A 20,590-nucleotide genomic window follows, 5' to 3' on the forward strand; every position below is an offset into this window, starting at 1 on the left:
AAAAATATATCGTTTTCTAACCACTTTGAATGATTACATTGTTTGTGTTCAGTGAGAACCTGGAGCAAGATCACAATTGTAAATGTATGTTTCTCTGCTAGAGTGTGTGTGGAGAAAGTGTACTCTCATTGTGCACCTGTAACTTCTTCTTCTTCTTCTTTCGGCTGCTCCCATTAGGGGTCGCCACAGCGGATCATCCGTCTCCATACCACCCTGTCCTCTATATCTGCCTCTTTTACACCAACTACCTGCATGTCTTCCCTCACCACATCCATGAACCTCCTCCTTGGCCTTCCTCTTTTCCTCCTACCTGGTGGCTCCATCTTCAGCATTTTTCTACCAATATAATTCATGTCCCTTCTCTGCACATGTCCAAACCATCTCAATCTCGCCTCCCTCACCTTGTCACCAAAACATCCTACATGTGCTGTCCCTCTAATAAACTCATTTCTAATCTTGTCCATCCTCGTCACTCCCAATGAAAACCTTAACATCTTCAGCTCTGCTACCTCCAGCTCCACCTCCTGTCTTTTACTCAATGCCACTGTCTCTAATCCATACAACATCGCAGGTCTCACCACAGTCCTATAAACTTTCCCTTTCATTCTTGCAGATACTCTTCTATCACAAATCACTCCTGTCACTCTTCTCCACCCACTCCACCCTGCCTGCACTCTTTTCTTTACTTCCCTAACACACTCTCCATTACTTTGCACTGTTGACCCCAGGTACCTGAACTCCTCCACCTTCTCCACCTCTTCTCCCTGCAACCGCATCACTCCACTGCCCTCCCTCTCATTCACACACATGTACTCTGTCTTACTCCTACTGACTTTCATTCCCCTTCTCTCCAGCGCATATCTCCACCTCTCCAGGCTCTTCTCAACCTGCTCTCTACTCTCACCACAAATCACAATATCATCTGCAAACATCATAGTCCAGGGAGACTCCTGTCTGACCTCGTCCGTCAACCTGTCCATCACCACTGCAAACAGGAAAGGGCTCAGGGCCGATCCTTGATGCAGTCCAACCTTCACCCTGAACCAGTCTGTCGTACCTACTGCACACTTTACTGCCGTCACACTGTCCTCATACATGTCCTGCACCACCCTCACATACTTCTCTGACACACCTGACTTCCTCATACAATACCACAACTCCTCTCTCGGCACCCTGTCGTACGCTTTCTCTAAATCCACAAATACACAATGCAGCTCCTTCTGTCCTTCTCTATACTTCTCCATCAACATCCTTAAAGCAAATAAGGCATCTGTGGTGCTCTTCCTCGGCATGAAACCATACTGTTGCCTACAGATGGTCACCTCTTCTCTCAACCTGGCTTCCACTACTCTTTCCCATAACTTCATGGTGTGACTGATCAACTTAATTCCCCTGTAGTTACTGCAGGTCTGCACATCTCCCTTATGCTTAAAGATCGGTACCAGCACACTCCTTCTCCATTCCTCAGGCATCCTCTCCCCTTCCAGAATCCTGTTAAACAATCTGGTTAAAAACTCCAATGCCATCTCTCCTAAACATCTCAACGCTTCTACCGGTATGTCATCTGGTCCAACCGACTTTCCATTCTTCATCCTCTTAATCGCTGCTCTCACTTCCTCCTTACTAATCCTATCTACATCCTGCTTCACCAACTCCACATCCTCCAACCTTCTCTCTCTCTGATTTTCCTCATTCATCAGCTGCTCAAAATACTCCCTCCATCTTCTCAACACACTCTCCTCACTAGTCAACACATTTCCCTCTCCATCCTTTATTGCTCTAACTTGCAGTACATCCTTCCCAGCTCGGTCCCTCTGCTTGGCCAATCGGTATAAATCCTTTTCTCCTTCCTTAGTGTCCAACCTCTTATACAGTTCCTCATATGCCTTTTCCTTGGCTTTCGCCACATCCCTTTTAACCTGCTGCCGCATCTCCTTGTACTCCTGCCTACTTTTCTCATCACTCTGTCGATCCCACTTCTGTTTTGCCAACCTCTTTCCCCTAATGCTCTCCTGCACTTCCTCATTCCACCACCACGTCTCCTTGTCTTGCTTTCTATTTCCAGATGTTACACCAAGTACTTTTCTAGCTGCCTCCCTCATCACTCCTGCAGTAGTTGCCCAATCATCCGGCACCTCTTCACCACCACCGAGCCCCTGTCTGACCTCTTCCCTGAACCTCACACTACACTCTTCCTCCTTCAGTTTCCACTATCTTATTCTTCTTTCAAACCTTACTTTCCTCCTCTTCTTCTTCGCCTCCAAAACCATCCTACAGACCACCATCCGATGCTGTCTAGCTACACTGTCCCCCGCCAACACCTTACAGTCTCCAATCTCCTTCAGGTTGCATCTCCTACACAGAAGATAATCCACCTGTGTGCACCTTCCTCCACTCTTATACGTCACCCTATGATACTCCTTCTTCTTAAAATACGTGTTCACCACTGCCATTTCCATCCTTTTAGCAAAATCTACCACCATCTGCCCTTCCACATTCCTCTCCTTAAAACCATACCTACCCATCACCTCCTCATCACCTCTGTTCCCTTCACCTACATACCCATTAAATTCTGCCCCAATCACCAATCGTTCTTTCCTAGGTACACCATCTACCACTTCATCTAATTCACTCCAGAATCTTTCTTTCTCCTCCATCTCACAGCCAACTTGTGGAGCATAGGCACTGATTTACCGACACATTTATCATCATCCCTTCAACTTCCACCTTCACGATCATCACCCTATCAGAAACTCTCTTCACCTCCACTACACTCTTACTGTACGCTTCCTTCAGAATCACCCCTACACCATTTCTCTTCCCATCCACACCATGATAAAACAGTTTAAACCCACCTCCAATGTTCCTGGCCTTACTCCCGTTCCACTTGGTCTCCTGAACACACAACACATCTACCTTTCTCCTCTCCATCATATCAGCTATCTCTCTCCCTTTACCCGTCATAGTACCAACATTTAAAGTACCAACCCGAACCTCTACTCTCCTACACTGCTCCTTTTCCTGCCGTCTCTGTAGACGTCTTCCTCCTCTTCTTCTCCTCCTTCGGCCAACAGTAGCCCAATTTCCACCGGTACCCTGTCGGCTAACGATACCTGTGGCGGTCGTTGTTAACCCGGGCCTCGACCGATCCGGTATGAAATTCTCATTTGTGATCCGCATATTTGATTTGGCACATGTTTTACGCTGGATGCCCTTCCTAACGCAACCCTCCCCATTTACCCGGGCTTGGGACCGGCACTAAGAGTACACTGGCTTGTGCCCCCCTAATGGCTGGGTTCATTGTGCACCTGTAACAATAGAATTTATTTTATAAAAAAATTATTTTGTATTTCAATTATAGAAACATGAACTTCATGCATCCTAACAAAAACCCAAAGGATAGAAGAAAATAAGCAAAAAGGTCCAATCCTCATTTTCTTTGCTTATTTAAAGAGGTAGTTTTGAGAATACATATATATATATATATATATATATATATATATATATATATATATACATGTGTGTGTGTTTGTATTTATTATGCTATCTTTATATGGTTAGAAAAGTCATTGAGAGGAAAGGTTATCTGCAGTACTCTTTTTCGCAGTGATTGAGTACCTGGTTCACTTTAATGCTGCTTTTCTTGAGTAGCATTTTTTATTGTGCAGTACAGTAATCCCCTGTTTATCGGTGGTTACGTTCCAAAACCGCCCGCGATGAACGAAAAAAACGCAATAAACGGACACCACCCCAAAAATGCTTTTTTTATTGTTTAAATTATCCTCCCACACACTTTAAACACACACAGAAAACCTTTGGAAGAATATAGTAATGAATTTTGTGTAAATTTGTAGAAATACAGTACACTGTATCACATTTAGTACATGTACTGTACAGTACATGTACTGTACAGTATTAACATTTAACTTCATTTTATAATTAATAATTATACTTTTATTAATACATTTCATTATTTCAACATAAAACTCAATAAAAACAATTCCCTATATGTTGTTTGGTCTATCGTGCTATCCACGAGAGGCCGGGAAAATCAGCGAAACAAATTAATTATGTGGCAAACGCGATTCCGTGATAAATCAGGGGCCCGAGATTCGAACAGCGGTAACGCGGGAGATTACTGTATTCCTGCTTGCATTTGTAAAAAGTTAAATATTTAGTTTTGCTATATGTATTTACCAAAATTAAAATACATTTGATCCTAGTAGAGCATTATGTGCTTTGCTTCAAGTCTATGTTTTGAAGCGAAATGCCTAGTAGGCAGCAGAACGCCTGTGACAATAAAGACAGATAAATGTTTTTGTCCCAGGGTATTAAAATCTTAAGTCTTAATGCTTTAAAAGTAACTAAATGATATTGACCTGCAAATTATGCAAATTAATACTATAAGCCTATAGAAATATTAGCATCTAACCTGTATGAGAGACCAGCTAGCTAAATCGATTCATATTCTACAGTTTGAAAAGATGCATGTATAGTTTAACGTATGATAGCTAACTAGCTAATAAACCAAACATCAAGTTAGGTATAAAATAGTAGCAGATATCTTAAATAATAAAGAAGGTATGCAAATGTTTTAGGAGTCACAGACAGACACATAAGGGTTGAGAACCACTGGTGTCGAGCAGGACCCATTTAAAAATGAATTGTGTAGTGTAATGGATGCATTTTAATCCGCATTTTGAGGTCAGCCGTACAGAAACCACCATAAATAACACTGAACTCCAAACAATACTCTAGTGCCTGGCTCAGTTTCTGATAGGCAGAGTGCAGAAATAAAAGAAGAAATATAAACCTATTTTGAACATAACACTCAGTTGTACTGCAGTTTTTAAAATACAACGACTCGAAGCAACAGAATGGGGATGACAGGTCCCCTGAAGCATTTATTTATATCTTTATCTATTTAGTCAATCTATCTACTTTTTGGAGTATTTTTCAAATGACATTTTTCTATTTCTGCAGGCACTAATTTTGTGATATAATAAAGGCTTTTGGCTCTTAACCAATTAGACTTAAAGGGGAAAAAATATAATTTCTTAATTATAAATATTGTAAATATTTAAATACGTTATTGGCTCAACTAATATAGTCTTATAAATAAAAGGTAAATGCATATTTAACAAATAAATAATTATTAATTTAGTTTATTAACAACATATGCTTTACACTAATATATTTAGAAATGGTCTTATATATTATATCAATATTAATATGCTCAAACTATTAATATGCTCAAACTATTATGAATTAATTTTTTTACATTCGCCCTGGGGTACCTGGGAGCCCAAACAATGTAGAAAAGTATGACAACAGCATGAGGGATAAAAATATATATTTTCAGTTTAACAGATTGAAAACAAAAGGCATTCATAGTTTGGCTCTTTGTTTGTGATTCTGGCTAGTTGCTGTTTCCACGCGAACTGCGCTGTTTGGTCATGGAGCTCATCATCTGACTGATGTAAGATGTCAGCAGGTCATCCATTTTGTAGCCCTGTCAACAGAAATGCGAAGCTGAATACTGTGCCCCATTATGTAGCGAGATTTCATTGGAGCTTGTCTTAAAAACAGCACAGAGGACGGCAGCATTATTGACGTCTTTCTGACTCACCAGCGGCGTCTCACAGAGCAGTTTACTGCCTCGCATCAGGTTGCCGATGGTGATGTGAAAGTAGGTGTTCCCACTGCTCCAGTTAGAGATTTTGGTGAAGGGGTGCGCCATTAGGATATCCTGTAAAGAACAGAGAGTGAATAACGTCAGACTAATGGAATGAGTCACTGCAAATGAAAATATTTTTCCCACAAGTACTGATTTCAAATACCAGCTCCACCAAGCTGCACTGCTGGAACCTTAAACAAGACCCTTAACCCTCAACTGCTCAGTTGTAAGTCATACTGGATAAGAATATCTGCCTAATGCCATTCAGTCAGACAAGACATTAGAGCTACAAGTTTAATAAAGTATGTAGACTTGTATTAAATGGACAATATCAAACATGTTTTGTCAAAATAACTGCCTTAAGTGATGTCCCAGACTTGCTGCTGCTTTAGTAAATTCAGAAAATACCTGCAACAAATACACATATCAGAGTACTACTTAAATTAACACTATGCAGTTAAATATTGCGACGTAAAGCATGTAAAAATTGTGGGCTAGCTGGATGGACAGACAAGCAGACAGACTGATTGATTGATTGATTGATCGATTGATTGATTTCCATTATTTTTTTTAGCTGTATTAAAAACCTTCATGTATGTTCTCTTTGCTTTACCTTTGTTGTTGGGTCAATCAGACTAACGCCATGTTTGTTGATCGCTATCAGCATAAACACTGGTAGATTTGGGTCCGTGGTTTGCTATGAAACATGAATAAATAAAGTAAAACTATCACCTCCAGGTCAATAAATATTAAATTCCTTTTCAGTATTTTACTGTAATGGTATTTCACTAAGCCATGACCAGTTTTATATATATATATATATATATATATATATATAAATACAAGCCTTTAACAAAAATACATTTACTTTGATTTCAAAAAAGGCTGAGCCAAAAGTGGACCACTTGTAGATGATTCTCAGGAACATGAGTTTGGCTTCTTGCTGACTTTTCCCAGCATGCTGGTTGAAGCATGTCAAAATGGACTGTAGATAAAAGTAAAATTAACTATTTTCAGGGACATTGCGTTGAAGAATTGGACACACATATTGATAACTCAGCAACTAAATACTGTTACAACAATACAGTCATGAAACATAATAAATTACTTTGTAAGAAGCTGTTTGCAGTTATTGCATTAACAAAAAATTCCATTTCTTCTACAAATGCACCAAGCTACAAAGTATTAAACCTTCACATTAACTTTACCATTAACTACTAGAGTAGCATACATTCCAAACTAAAACAAATATGCATAGTACACTGGGTGTATTGCAAAAAAAATCTAAATATTATTAAAGGATACACAATGTGTTTTTTAATTGTGTAACTGCAATATAAAGAAATGTCTTGGTCCGTAATAAAGTAATATAAACACATTTGACCGCGTGTGACGTCTTTTTTTTTCACTCACCCGTTTCCAGTCTTCTGGTGACAGCTGTTTAATCAGATCCTGAGGAACAAGCTCTTTCAGCATCTTTGGGAAGTGAATAAATTGCAATTTGTCCTCTCCATATGTTACCCGGTAAATGAGAGCTGCAAGCTGGAAAGCCTCTTCATGAGAACACTTGTGGTATCCACGTAGATATTTAGGCAGCTCCTACACCAGGCATAAAAAAATGCACAGCACCAAAAAGTTTAATCGCTTTTTTTTCGTCCTGAGATAGCAGATAATTATTGAACAAATATAGTTAGGTTTGGGCAAATAGAGGAACGTAAAAAAAATTTGCATTACAATTTTAAATGTATTTCTAAAACTTATAGAAAACAGTACGCTTAAAATGTAATTGGAAAAAGCAGGTTGTTGCTGTTATAGAAAATCAATCAACATGTTAAGAACATATTTAGGAACACAACAGCACAAAAGTGAACATACTGTCAAATACACTATACTGAATTTCTACCTGGTAGTAGTGGAAGATTGAGTCAGCCATTAAATCTTTGCCTGGCACAGTGTTAGTCCACAGTTTCTTCATAAAATAGACTTGATATATCACGGAAGGCACTATACCTTAAAGACAAACAGCATGTCACATGCAAGCATCACTGTGTTCAATATTATATAATGCATTTATGAGAAATGTAATTTACCATCTTTAACAGGTCTGGCTTTTTTGATCCAGTCAGTGAGGTGTCTTACAAAGTCAAAAAAGAAATCCCCATCTGGCACACTGATGACCTGAGAGAAGCCAAGTGATAAAGATGAGATATCAAAAAATAGAGACAGTACAACAGATTCAACCTGTATTATTTATTACAAGGCTGAAGCGCCTTCTCAAGTGGCCCATGCTCTCTTGAAATGAATATCTCTTATTGTATTATATGTAGACATATTTTTTCTTTAAGATACATTACAGAATCTCTGATATTCACTTTTTCACAATTTTTCTGCTATGAACGGTATCTGATTTGTCTTAATATAAATTCTAAATTCAGTCTTGTGACAATAAAAGCTGCTTATTTGTTACCAGAAGCATAAAGTAACAACGGATGTATTTGGCTTTGGATGTAGAAAAACTGTATATTTTGAAAATGTGTCCAATGCATACAGACATTCATTCATTTTACAGTACAAAACTGGAGGGCCATTTTGGTGGCCAGGGGAATTTTGCGTCAGGATGAATACAGAATGACTACATCGGCTACAATAATTATTACTTTAGCCATAAATGGCTAAGGTTTTACACTTTACCATACACATGGTATGGTAAATATTGTACTATACTAGAGATGTTAAACCCATTTTGAAATATCTTTTATGTCTCCATTTTTGAACCAAGATTTACACAGGTTGGATTTACCTTTTCAGAAATCCTGACAAACAGGCTGAAGCCCTCAGATGATTTGAGCTGCATCCTGCTGCAAATGTTTAGACAGAACTCCTTGGCCTTTGTGCTTGATTCCACTTCAAAAACCTACAGTTTTGATGTGATTTAGACAATGGTTACAAAATATGCTCAGGAAGGTCAAGCTCAATCTTGAAATTGTATGTAATTTAATATAATCTGTAAGGTTTAGTTATTTTTTTGAATTCTTGGGGGTGGCACAGTAGGTAAAGCTCCTGGGTTTAATCCTGAGCTCCAGGTATGGTCGTTAAGGAGTTTTAAATGTTCTCAAATGAGTTTTCGCCAGAATCTCTAATTATCTCTTACTGTCCAAGTGTCTGAATTGTTTACTGCCATCCTATCTGACGTGATTTGTCATGCCTTGTGCACTCTGTTGTCAGGATAAGCTCCAGATAAAGAGGTTACCGAAGAATGAATGATAAATTCAAATGAGACCATGTTCAGGTGGCAGATGCAGAAAGCCTCTATACCTGTACCTGTTAAATGTTAATGAAGGAGTTGTGACACTTATAATAGTCAGTTACATTAACTAAGGCATGGTCCTTGTATGCAATAGCCACAGTAAAGGTCTTACAGCATTTATTCTGCTAATTTTCAATGTCAAATATTATTGCACCTTTCAGCACCATTATGACAGGCCTGGCCTCTGTATATGTCAGTTCTAGTGAAAAAGGCATTGCTTTTATATCTGTCTGTCCTAGTGAAGTAGGCATGGTACAATACCTATGAAAAACGTGTGGCCCTTGTGCCTGTTAGTCTTATTAAAAGAATCCTGACCTCTGTCAACCCCCATCAAGCATGCAAAGCATTACATTAAGTAAAAGTATAGAAGGTGTACCTGTCAGTCCTAATGAAAAAGACTTTTTTTCCTGTCTATACCCGTAAAATATAAATTATGCCTCTGCATTTCAGTCTCCTTGAAGGAAACATGGCCTTTCTGTCTCCTATATACATTGGACAACTGATCATTAATATGATAGTGAAATGAAAATATTACTATTCTCAGTTATTTCTATTCCGCTGTATAGGTTATGTTTATTCTACTGTGAGTGAGTTAAGTAACAACAAGAGGCACATCAGGTATAAATCTAAGCAAACATACCCTTAAAGAATATTGTTTTGACTGATGTGATGTTATATTTTGACACAGTACAATGTAATGCAAGAAGAATACAGAACTCTACAAAGACAGACCTCATCTGTGTCATCGGGGAAGTACACCTTGTGAAAGATCTGTGTGGTTTTGTGCTGAATGGCTTCCACTTCTACCAGGTGAGGAGGGTATTTCCTGGGGCCATTTCTGTCATTATATATCAAAAAAACATAATTATTGGCAAACAGCATGCTATGGGTTAGTTGCATTTTTTTTAAGCAGGTCTCACCGTAAGGCTTTCTGCAATCTCTGCATGCAGTCCGGGGCCAGTGGGTGATGCTTCCTGGACTGGAGAAACTTCTGCACATGAGGCAGAAGGACGTTGCTTGGAGGGAAAAGGCCAGTGCAAAGCCACAGTAGCTCCCAGCCCTTTTCCTCACTGTAACTACGTATATAAAACACATGGGGTCAGTCTTGTCTAGAGTTATTGAAGTTAATTTTCCACAAAATCTTTCATGTAAATGCATAGATCTTCGGGGGCTTGAGAATTACATGATTCCACGATGGCTGTCACCATAACAGTGTTCAGCTCATAAACTATAGATACACAAACTACAGTTGTAAGTCTGTGCTATGTCTTTAAAGAGCAGGACAAAGCAAATATTCAATTGTGAGCAAACTGATGAAGTGACTTACATTACATTGTTCTCAGTGAGTTGTTTCATGATCTGGCAGAAGACCTCATCCTTCAGTGGTTCAGCCTTCATAGATCCCTCAAAGATCTGATCAGTGAGTTCATTAACTGAACGTGTTCTTTTAGAAGGGTAGTCACCCATATACTTCATAATAGGTACAGAGAAGGAGTCAAGAATTAACAACTGATAAACAGTGAATATATATGGTTGGATTCTCGAGCATCAAATGACCACAACATCATGCAGCCAGAAAAATTAGTAATGTAAAAAACAAATGGCATAAAGTTTGGTGGGTAAAGGATATCAATGAAGGCCAGGCAGGCATCTTGTGATAGCTCCTCATAGTTAAGGACCTTCTTCAGCAGAGGTTGTTTAAGAGGTTCTCGAGTGCAGCACCACAGCTTATCCTTCATCCTGCCTTTTGTAATCACACGGCTTAGAGTGCTCTTAGGAGGAGGTCTGCCAGACACCGGAAAAAAAACATACCACAAAACATAAACAGAAATATGTTATAGCCTTCTAATGTATATGAGAAATCATCGTAAAGTCGTAAAGAGTGAGGGTTTGCATACCTAAAATGATCATAGGAAAACTCTTCCAATGTATAGGGCTTTGCTTTCTTCTCACCGTCCATTAGATTCAGCTCTGACAAACTTATTGATTCCTTACACTGCTCTGCTGACATGCTTACCAATGTCTGCAATGTGAAAACAAGAAAAATTACATTCATCTTCAGTAAGTGCTTTATCCTGAATAGGGTGAATCCAGGGCCTATCCTAGGAACATTGTGAATTGAAAATACACACTGGACTGTGACAAAGCATAACACAAACATGCAGTACGTTTAATATGCTCACTCACAATTAAAGGCAATTTAGAGTAGCCGATCCATCTATCAATTTATCAGAGGTGGGAGGAAAACAGAGAACCCAGACGAAACTCACAAGTATACACAAAGAAAAAAAGTAAAACGACATAGACAATAAACTGAGAATTAAAAGAGAGAGATGTGAGGTGGCAATGCTTCCCTGAAATATATTCATTGGCCCTTACTCCAATATCTGTAAGAAACAACATAACTAGAATATGAAGACTTAGGCCAAACTAATAAATATGCTTCAATCACATAGAAAGTATCAATAATTGAGCAGCACCTTATTTACAAATAAAATTATCACCACATGCATAAAATGTATTTGTGCTGAGACGGTGATGTATCGTGTAACATCATTATTTGTTGAAAGAAAAGACCACTAACCACAATATCATATTGCGGTTTGGTAATGGTGGGAAGCACATAAACTCTGTCTGCATGGAAGTCTCCTCTCTGCTTGGTCCTGTCGTTGACTCCGTGGGCCCAACCTCTTGTCAATACATGCTCTCCTGTATGTTCATCAAGCAGGATAAGATCTCCCTTTGAGAATGTCAGGAATAAAGAGTCATGCCCATCTACAGAACGCAGCATATAACAAAAGTCATGGATTAAATAAATGCATACTTTTATTCTCTAAATTAACTCTAGGATATGGTCCATATGCATTACCATGGTTATAGCTATCTATAAGAGCCACCAGGAACTTTGATCTCTTGCGCAAACCATCTAAAAAAGTATCAACCAGGTCGCAAATGTCTTCTGCGTTGTTGGAGGTCAAGGTGTACTCATCTCCTTTAATAGTTGCCAGGGTGAAACTCTGTCCCTGGAGCTTTCCTCCTCTGTATGGGGAATAGAGATGCAATCAACATTGGGGAAATCAGAATACAAGGATAAATATATTTGATACTGTGTGATGTATCACATAATGAAACCTTTTCAGGAACCCTGTGTACACACTTGTGTCTCTTGCAGTTTTTCACTTGTGACTGTATTGTAGCTTGTGCATGTACATTGTCCAGTGGATTATCAGGTTAGCAAAACAAGATAACTTTACTAGGCATGTACAGTATTCTGATGCACAAACTTCTTTTCAAGCTTTATTGTTCGTAATCATTTCTCAATTATGACAAATCATTTAATAATTTGCAAAGAATTTAAGAAATCCCAGTTCAAATGATGCTAGTCACACTGTCTCACTGTTATACTGTAGATCTTTCACATTGCTCATTATAAAGGTGACTCCATATCAAACATATACATATATGAAAAGAAATTAAGAAGATACATAATTAAAAAAGAAAGAAAACAAAGCCGTCATTGTCTTTTTATGTTTGTGTGAACAAAAAAGCAATTCCAGCAAAAGGATTATTATGTTTCTGGATCACTGATTAATGCACCGTTCTGTCGGAATAACAGGTTTGCTGCTGCGCTGTTTGTCAAATGCTTGTCTGTTTAAAAAGTTAAATGTTAAGCTTATATTCATACAACAAATCAAATCTTTAAAGAACAAAACTTCAGTGTATATACACATATAGCCATAAAGAAAGCCATGCAAAATTATAAGGAAATGTAAGTAAGCATCAATTCAATCTTAATCTTTCGTTACAGAATAAAATTTTGTTAAATGTAGTGTATAATTACTAAGAGATTATCAATAGAATGGAAGATGCTTTATGAAGCGTTTTGTCATTAAACTGTAGCCCATTTTTTTCACCTCTAATATCTTGTTCCGTGGTTGTGAGAAAAACAAAATGAAAACCATTACTGGACCTGCTGCTGGATACTCCAGTGATCTCAGGGAAAGAAAGTTCCAGAAGGACCTGCTCTTGTTCATCCACAAAGTAAACTCCAGTCCAGTTCACTGCCACAATCACATCGTTCTTTGGCAGACTCGGTCCTGAAGATTCACAACATTGAAAATATCATCTTAAAGAATAGTCTTTATTTAGGTATTCAAGTACCACAGGTATTAGTTTCAGGCACCTTATCTATAAGGCAGGGCATAAATGTAACTTATAATGTCATATTAACAATAAGATGATGCATAGCATAGAATGCAGGGTTCAGTACAATGATAGCTAATGTTAAAAAGCTAGCTTTGATAATATTTTTGTAGCAATCACATTTTAAGTAGCGGCTGGCCAGTAAGCTAACTAATGTTAGGTATGTTGTAAATTTAAATAAAGGATTTTCATTGAAAAAATGGCACCAAGTGTTTTAGTGAGCTAGTTAACATTAAGCTAACTACTGTGGTTGATCTAGTTCAATGTCAGCTTTGCCTGTGTCAATGTGTGTCACTGAAAAAAGACCATGCTATGCCTATGTTTAACAAGAACAATACCTGAGAACTTGAAGGCTTCGTAGAAGCGTGAGAAAAGCAAAGGCCACTTGAACCGAGCAAAATCCACCACGTCCTCCTTCACTCTTTGTGGGTCAAAGTTCTTCTGTATGTAGATTCCCTGTGGTCATTAAAAGGGTCAATAACTAGAACCTCTTTCTCTGCTGTCACCATCCGTCCTCACAGAATCTTACAATGTGCATTATATCTAATGAGCAAATGCAATAATAATCTGCTGGGATGATCCATAATATAGATTTCCTGCATGGTTAAAAATTCATGCCAATCACTTTGGCCCACGGAAAGCAGACGGCTAATTAAACCAGCCACCTTTGAAAGAGGGAAAAGGCAATTAACGTTCCCTCAGTTCTCATCAGTCAATTCACAACCTGCTCCTTAAAGTTAAAGGAAATTAACATTGTGTGTGTGAGAAAAATTTGATAATGTTGTCATATTTGTGATAAAATAGTCTAAAAACTTTTTTTTAATGTGATGGTCATGTGAAATGATATTAGGCTGTGTGTGTGTGTGGGTTTTTTTTCTTCAAATTTGCTGTTTTTTGGTGTTCACCGTTTGTTTGTTTTTTTTCCTAAGGTCACAAAATAGCAGAATAAATTTATTCAATCTGATATTACATTGAGATAAGGAGCAGATAAGAATAAAATTAAAACCCTTTGGCACACACAAAGAGCAGATAACAGGTCATGGCCAAATGTTAAATGATGCAGGGCAGCAGAACAGTCACAGATATAATGGCACCGGTGTCTTGGAAAACACAGTGTCTCAGAGAGCTTACACTTACAGTTGTGGGAAACCAGTTTTCAAGGAGTATTACATGAATTCTGTCTATTAAGAAAGCGTAAATTTAAGTTAGTAGGAAGCATCTACAGTATACCTGAACAATTGTACAATTAATGATTTAGTTTTTAACCATGTTAAGTAATAAATTGTGCACATACGACAGTGCTTGAAACATCATGTACAATTCTACACTCATGAAAATATACATATCTAAAAAACCTGCATAAGTACAAATTTAAGTCCTTCTGCCTGTGGTGATGTTACGAAACAACAAAAGGGGATTTGACTCAGTGATGACTTCCAGACAGCTCATTGTCATTCTGTTATCAACTGCAATATTGTAATAAGTAAAAACAGGCGGATCATATATAAAATGGAATAGGGCATGCAAGTCACATGTTTCAGCAATATATTATATGTAGACACAGTATATACATGGCTAAAGAGTTCGATTTGAATGATTGGAAACAAACATCACTGCAATACTGTCCAAGTTAATTAACAGCTAATGAACAGCTCAGAATTGGAAAGTGGATTCTTTGGAATCACTTTCATTAAATTCTATTAGCATAATCAGCATGCATTCCTCAAAAAAGCAGATGAAAAAAAAAAAAGGTAATTAAAAGATAATTTAAAGATAATTTTCTTTACTTGCTATATTTCTCCTTATTAGCCCTTTGGCATTTATGCTTCTCTTTATTATTCTATACAATTTGAAACATTCTTAAAACACTCTGAAACAGTTTAAATTATACTTTCATTTCCAGGAGCGGCCTGTGCATTTTACACCTAGGCTAGCTGAATTATCATTATGATGCTATAGAGAGCATAAATATTATACAGAGACGCATTATAACAGAGCACTGCATCACAGACAGGTCTCTCATAAAGCTAGAATTAATACCATTGCTAAAGCAAGAAACCCAATTAACCCAATTAAGCAAGTCTCCTTTCACTGCAGCCACAGCCATGCTCCATACATTATCTCTAGCAGAAGCATCAATATTAACCTAATAAAATAAACCCCTGGATATCTAAACATTTTTTAGCTATTTATCGGTTCAGTACAATTTTCTTGGGGATTTAAATTTAAAGCTAAATGTGCATTTTTGTGCACATTCTACATGAAAGAAAATGCAAAAGTATAAATGATTAAATTAACAACTATTTTAAACTGTTTTAGTTGACCTTTTCACATGATGTCCAGCGGTTCTCAAAAAGTCCTTCTTGAAAATGGCTTTGTATGTTTATCTGTGACCAAATCATAATATTCTCCTCTGTCCACTGTGGAATGAAAATTTGTTATTAAAACCATATGAATATATTTGAGCTTGTGCAATTTCCGACAGATGCGGTTTGCTAGCTGTGACTGGTGTGCTCTCTGACCATCCAATTGTTGGATGTAAAAATGCCAATGTTATTGCATGCCTGCTAGATGGACCCAGTGTCGTCAACATGAAACCTGATTGGTTACAGCCACAGCTTTAAGCAACGTGTACTTTACGCTACAGGCGCCCGCACTTTTAATTCTGAAGGCTTGATGCATATTTCTTTGACCTCAGCATCAAGTGATGTGACGGATGAAATCTGATTTGATAGAAACGCTTACACAAAAAGACACTACTTAATGCATCAAAACCAAGAAAAAATCTATGAAGTGAAAAGAATAGACTACTGGATATAACTGAATGCATATTCATGGAAAAAATATATAAAAATGTAAGTCAGTGATTCTGATAGTGTTTAGAATAGGCCTTGCTGGCCCTGACAGCCCTCCACTGCTCATTTCTTTTCTCTTTCTGATTTAGCGTCCTGTTTAACACATAAATTAATGTGCTTACCTTTTTGTGAAGGGACATTATAATCTGGGCCCACTTGTCCACAGTTCTGGAGCCACTGATCTCTCTGTCTGGGATGTATGAGGTGATGAGGCTAAGTAATCTTTCCTGAAGAATCTCTGACCCATAGTCTATGTAGTACTGCTGAGAAGCCAGCTCAGCCAAGTCCTCTTCCTACAGTCATCACAAAGTAAGTATGCATTTAAAAGTCACACTGTTTAATTTGTTGTAGAATAAACCAACTACATTACACACCCGGTCACAGCGGTACTCCCCAAACTTGACTCCACGGATAATCTGCTGGTAGATAAGGTTGGTGGCCACACTGTCCTCAGCAGGGTTGTGCCAGGGTGTGAAGATCTCTTTTCTGAAAAATAGCCTCCAGGGGGCATTGCGCTCCTGAGCCCCTTGCTCTTTAGCGTATTGCTCACACTGTGACACTGCATCCATCACATGGTCCTTTCCACTGCCAAGAGAAGACACCTAAGAAAATAGCACACAAGTATAGGAAAAAAATAAAATTAGACACTCGTGTGTACATGCAAAATAAAATACATTTTGTACAAGATAATGACAGTTACAAGAAAAAGGAATCCCTTTGTATATTAATGCATATTCTTACAAACTCAATTTAAAAAAAAGTTGGGAAAAAATCCGCCACAACACAAAAAGTGGGGAGAGGGCCATGTTTAACATTGTGTAGCATCTCTTTTTCATTTAACAGCAGTCTGTATAAGTCTGGGAACTAAGGAGACCAATTGCTGGAATTTTGGAAGAAGAATGTTTTCCAAATTGTGTCTGATACAACTAGCTGCTCAATAGTGCTAGGTCTTCTTTGTCATATTTTTTTTATTTTTATGATAATCTGAATGTTTTGAAATAGTGAAAAGTCTGGATGGAAGCATTTGTTGTTCTAAAACCTCTCTATACATTCCAGCATATATTGAGCCTTTTCAGATGTGAAAGCAGTCCAGTCCATTGGCATTAGTGCCCCTCCATGACATTAGCAATGCAGGTGTTTGAACTGAGCGTTGATGATAAATCAGATGGTCCATCTCATCTTTACTCTCTATGACACAGTGTCCATGATTTCCAAAAATAATTTCCATATCAAATAAAAAATTACCATATTTCTTCCTTAAAAAGATAAATTTCCTCAGTTTAAACATTTGATATGTTTTCTATATTCTATTGTGAATAAAATATGGATTCAAGAGATTTGCAAATCATTACATTGTTTGCATATACATTAAATCTTTTTCCTAACTTTTTTGGACTTGGGCTATAGATAAAACTTTTGTGCAAACTTTCATTTCACTGGAGTATTTTATGTCCTAATATAAGTTTCTGAAGTGCTTAATTACATTGAAAGTTTCTAAATTGCTTTAGTTCTAAGTTTTAAGTCTTTCAAATATTCAAAGTCTTTATATTTCCGTCTGTTATTTTAATCTCTGAATGTTAAACCTCTTTATTTATTTAACGTCTATTCTAATTCTTTGTTGCACTTTCAGTCTCTCTAATACTCAAACTCTCACAAACACGATAAATCTTTATACTATATGATGCCCATGGTCTGAACTAATCCATTAAAATTTGCTCTAGTAATACAAAATGCATTAAAGTGCATCATGTTGTACAAGCAAAGTACTAGCATCGTTCTTAATTGATAACACCTAGAAGCTGATGAACATGCCTTATCAAATAGAGCGATGTACAGGGAGAAACCAAAGCGGTCCTGCAGTTCGATCTTGTCTGCCAGGGCATTACAGAGCTCTGCAGCAGTAGTGGCTGAGTCTGTTAGCAGGGTCTTAGTGGTGCCATCCATGAAGGTCACTGGCAACATGATGGACTTTTTTGATTTGGTGGCCTAAAGAAAGAAAAAACATACAATTATATTGCATTCCCAATTACTTCTTCTGAGGTAACAGCAGTGTTAGCACAATGTTTATAATTCTGGGCAGTGTTCAAATCTGATGGCTACCAGAGTGCTACCATTGCACCTTTAAGCAACTGCTCAGCTAGATGCCTAAATTAAATTCTGCCTTGTCAGAGTCTGCCAAATGAAGAAAAATGAGTGAGCATAATGGCTGCAGGGGAAAACAGTGACAGCACCTGCAGTTCGAGCCATGAAGGAGGCTGGGTTCGTGTATTGTTCATAGAAGTACGCTTCAGTCTCTCCTCACAGTACGGGGCGTAGCCAGGAGGTCCGGAGATAATGAATGTCCGCAGATACTGCAGAAAAGAATAGGAGGGGAGAAGAGTATTACATTTGTGACTAAAAGAGTTTTCATTTGTCTTTTTTAAGATAAATTGATCTAAAAAAAAAAAAATGAGGGTGTAGTGTCTTTACTTTGACAAATTTCTCAGATGGTGCAAAGCATCCCACACACAGAGAGAGGAGGATCCAGCCACGAGCATGGCTGTTTTTGGAAGGGTTTTGGGTCAGCTGCTTACAGATCTGACAGTAGATTTCATCCCTGTTAAAGACAAACATGGGGGTCATGTATAGTTTTACAGATGACATTGAATGTATTTTAACTTGTTTGATTTTATTGTATTTTGAAAGCACTTTTAACATCTGCCACTAAGCAACATTACAGAAGTATAGGAATAGACTTAAATCCCTATTCAGAAAGTCAGAAGAGCAACAACAAGGAAAAATGCCCAAGGAAGACATTTTCATAAAAATCTGATTTTAAAGAGAACCAGGGTGACTGATAAAGAGGAAAATCAAATGGTACTAACTGTTGAGTTGAAAAGACACTCAATGTGACGATGACATGCACGTGAGTTCTATGATTAGCAAAGAGCAGTCTTTATGATAGTAGCAGTAGCTGATTACATATACATTACTGTATATAGGTTTTTAGAAATCATTAGTCTTGTTAGCATATCATTAGTGTATCCATGTTAGAGTATCATATATGTGACAGAAAGATGAATCTGTCATAATTTACCTCAGAGCAGGGCGTAAAATTCCATTCCCGATAATCAAGTGAAGTTTCTCCAGGTTGGAAGTGGGACGATCATCCATCATCCACTGTAGACTGCAATCACCATCAGTCAGGTGTTTGGTCACCTAAACAAAACATAAACACTGCACAACTGTAATTTTATCTTTTTAGCAGCTAGCAATCTCACTATAAAATAACAATGGAACAGCTCGGGTAACATTTATGCTCCTTTTTCATTGTTCATGTTAATATTTTATGCCAGTAGGTATATTCTTGAAACTTCCAAATTCCTGAAAATGTATTGCTGATAAATAAAGAATTTTACCTGTGTAACAAAGACATAAAGCAGTGATACACACTGTGAAATGTTCCAGTGCAGTTATAGTAAATATAAACACTCTTTAAATTCCATTCAAAAACTTTAACTGGAATTATGTGGGAGCAGCACAGTGCATAAAATCATGCAGATACAGTTCAGGAATTTCAGTTAATGCTTACTGTACATCTATATCAGAATGATGAAATCATGAGCTCTGTGACTTTGATCGCATGTGCATGTTGGTAGTAGATAGGCTGATTTGAATATTTCATTAACTGCTCCTAAAATTTTTTGAGTTTTTCCATACACATTTCCTGTCAGTGAGTTGCAGTGAGAATGCCTTAATAAGAGAGGTCAGAGTAAAACGCTGCTAAAAAGTATGCAACTCATATAATCACTTTTATTTGCTAACTTTGGTGAACAGGAAGGCATCTTAGCATGCACAAAAAATCTAACTTTGAGATGGATGGGTTACAATAGCAGAAGACTATATTGAGTCCCACTCCTTTCAATCAAGATAAATCTGAGGCACAGGCTTACCCAAACTGGACACTTTAACTGGACATTTTAAACTGGACAGCCTTGTAAATGACACAGTGCTCTCACCTCATCTGTTATTTTTGATTTCTTCCTTAGTGTAAGAGACACTAGCTTATGCCTGATGCTGTTCTTCTTCTGACTGTCAATAACAGAAGTCTGAAAGAGAAACAACAACACATAGGGCGTATTTATTACACAACATGGTGCCACGCTAATCTTATGTAACATAAACATACATATGTACTTTTTTTTTGCTTTACTTTTTAATATTCCATTCACTGGACAAAGCGGCTCAAACCTGTTTCAGCATAACAATGTTCCTGTGCACAAAGTGAGCATAGTTAACCAGGAATTTGTGAGAGAATTATTTGTTTTTGGCCAGCGTGGCCTGTAAGAACAGAGTCACATACAGGTCTGTCAGGCCTGTAATCATGACCTTCTATACATGAATCAACACTGCCACTAGAACAAGATACAATGCAGTCATTACCAATATCTGGAAATGGGTTAGTATCAGGGAGCCATATGTCCGTTTGGGTAGAAGCGTCAGAGACTCGAGGGACACAAACCAGCTGGTATGATGGCCACATTTGTGGATCAGGTCAGGTGTAAAAAA

At 37.7% G+C, this 20,590-nt stretch overlaps 1 protein-coding gene across 2 annotated transcripts in view; it reads right to left on the bottom strand.

The window, feature by feature from the left end:
- Positions 1 to 5,336: 5,336 nt before the first annotated feature.
- myo7ab (myosin VIIAb) overlaps positions 5,337 to 20,590 on the bottom strand; it is a 50,689-nt gene continuing 35,435 nt past the window's right edge. For both annotated transcript variants that reach the window (XM_083564808.1, XM_083564807.1), the window contains 24 exons: positions 20,041 to 20,130; positions 19,119 to 19,240; positions 18,512 to 18,638; positions 18,274 to 18,393; positions 17,855 to 18,028; positions 16,417 to 16,644; positions 16,165 to 16,335; positions 13,526 to 13,643; positions 12,955 to 13,081; positions 11,854 to 12,023; positions 11,569 to 11,759; positions 10,883 to 11,007; positions 10,615 to 10,769; positions 10,312 to 10,465; positions 9,905 to 10,060; positions 9,717 to 9,822; positions 8,478 to 8,591; positions 7,768 to 7,855; positions 7,581 to 7,687; positions 7,091 to 7,276; positions 6,546 to 6,662; positions 6,291 to 6,374; positions 5,630 to 5,749; positions 5,337 to 5,512 (listed from right to left, as the gene is read on the bottom strand). In XM_083564808.1, the coding sequence (XP_083420934.1) occupies positions 5,420 to 5,512; positions 5,630 to 5,749; positions 6,291 to 6,374; positions 6,546 to 6,662; positions 7,091 to 7,276; positions 7,581 to 7,687; positions 7,768 to 7,855; positions 8,478 to 8,591; positions 9,717 to 9,822; positions 9,905 to 10,060; positions 10,312 to 10,465; positions 10,615 to 10,769; positions 10,883 to 11,007; positions 11,569 to 11,759; positions 11,854 to 12,023; positions 12,955 to 13,081; positions 13,526 to 13,643; positions 16,165 to 16,335; positions 16,417 to 16,644; positions 17,855 to 18,028; positions 18,274 to 18,393; positions 18,512 to 18,638; positions 19,119 to 19,240; positions 20,041 to 20,130 (3,243 nt within the window). In that variant the 3' untranslated portion in view covers positions 5,337 to 5,419. The remainder of the gene's footprint in view (positions 5,513 to 5,629; positions 5,750 to 6,290; positions 6,375 to 6,545; positions 6,663 to 7,090; positions 7,277 to 7,580; positions 7,688 to 7,767; positions 7,856 to 8,477; positions 8,592 to 9,716; positions 9,823 to 9,904; positions 10,061 to 10,311; positions 10,466 to 10,614; positions 10,770 to 10,882; positions 11,008 to 11,568; positions 11,760 to 11,853; positions 12,024 to 12,954; positions 13,082 to 13,525; positions 13,644 to 16,164; positions 16,336 to 16,416; positions 16,645 to 17,854; positions 18,029 to 18,273; positions 18,394 to 18,511; positions 18,639 to 19,118; positions 19,241 to 20,040; positions 20,131 to 20,590) is intronic.

The sequence above is a fragment of the Silurus aristotelis genome (genome assembly GCF_946808225.1).
Source record: "Silurus aristotelis genome assembly, chromosome: 16".
NCBI classification, from domain to species: domain Eukaryota; kingdom Metazoa; phylum Chordata; class Actinopteri; order Siluriformes; family Siluridae; genus Silurus; species Silurus aristotelis.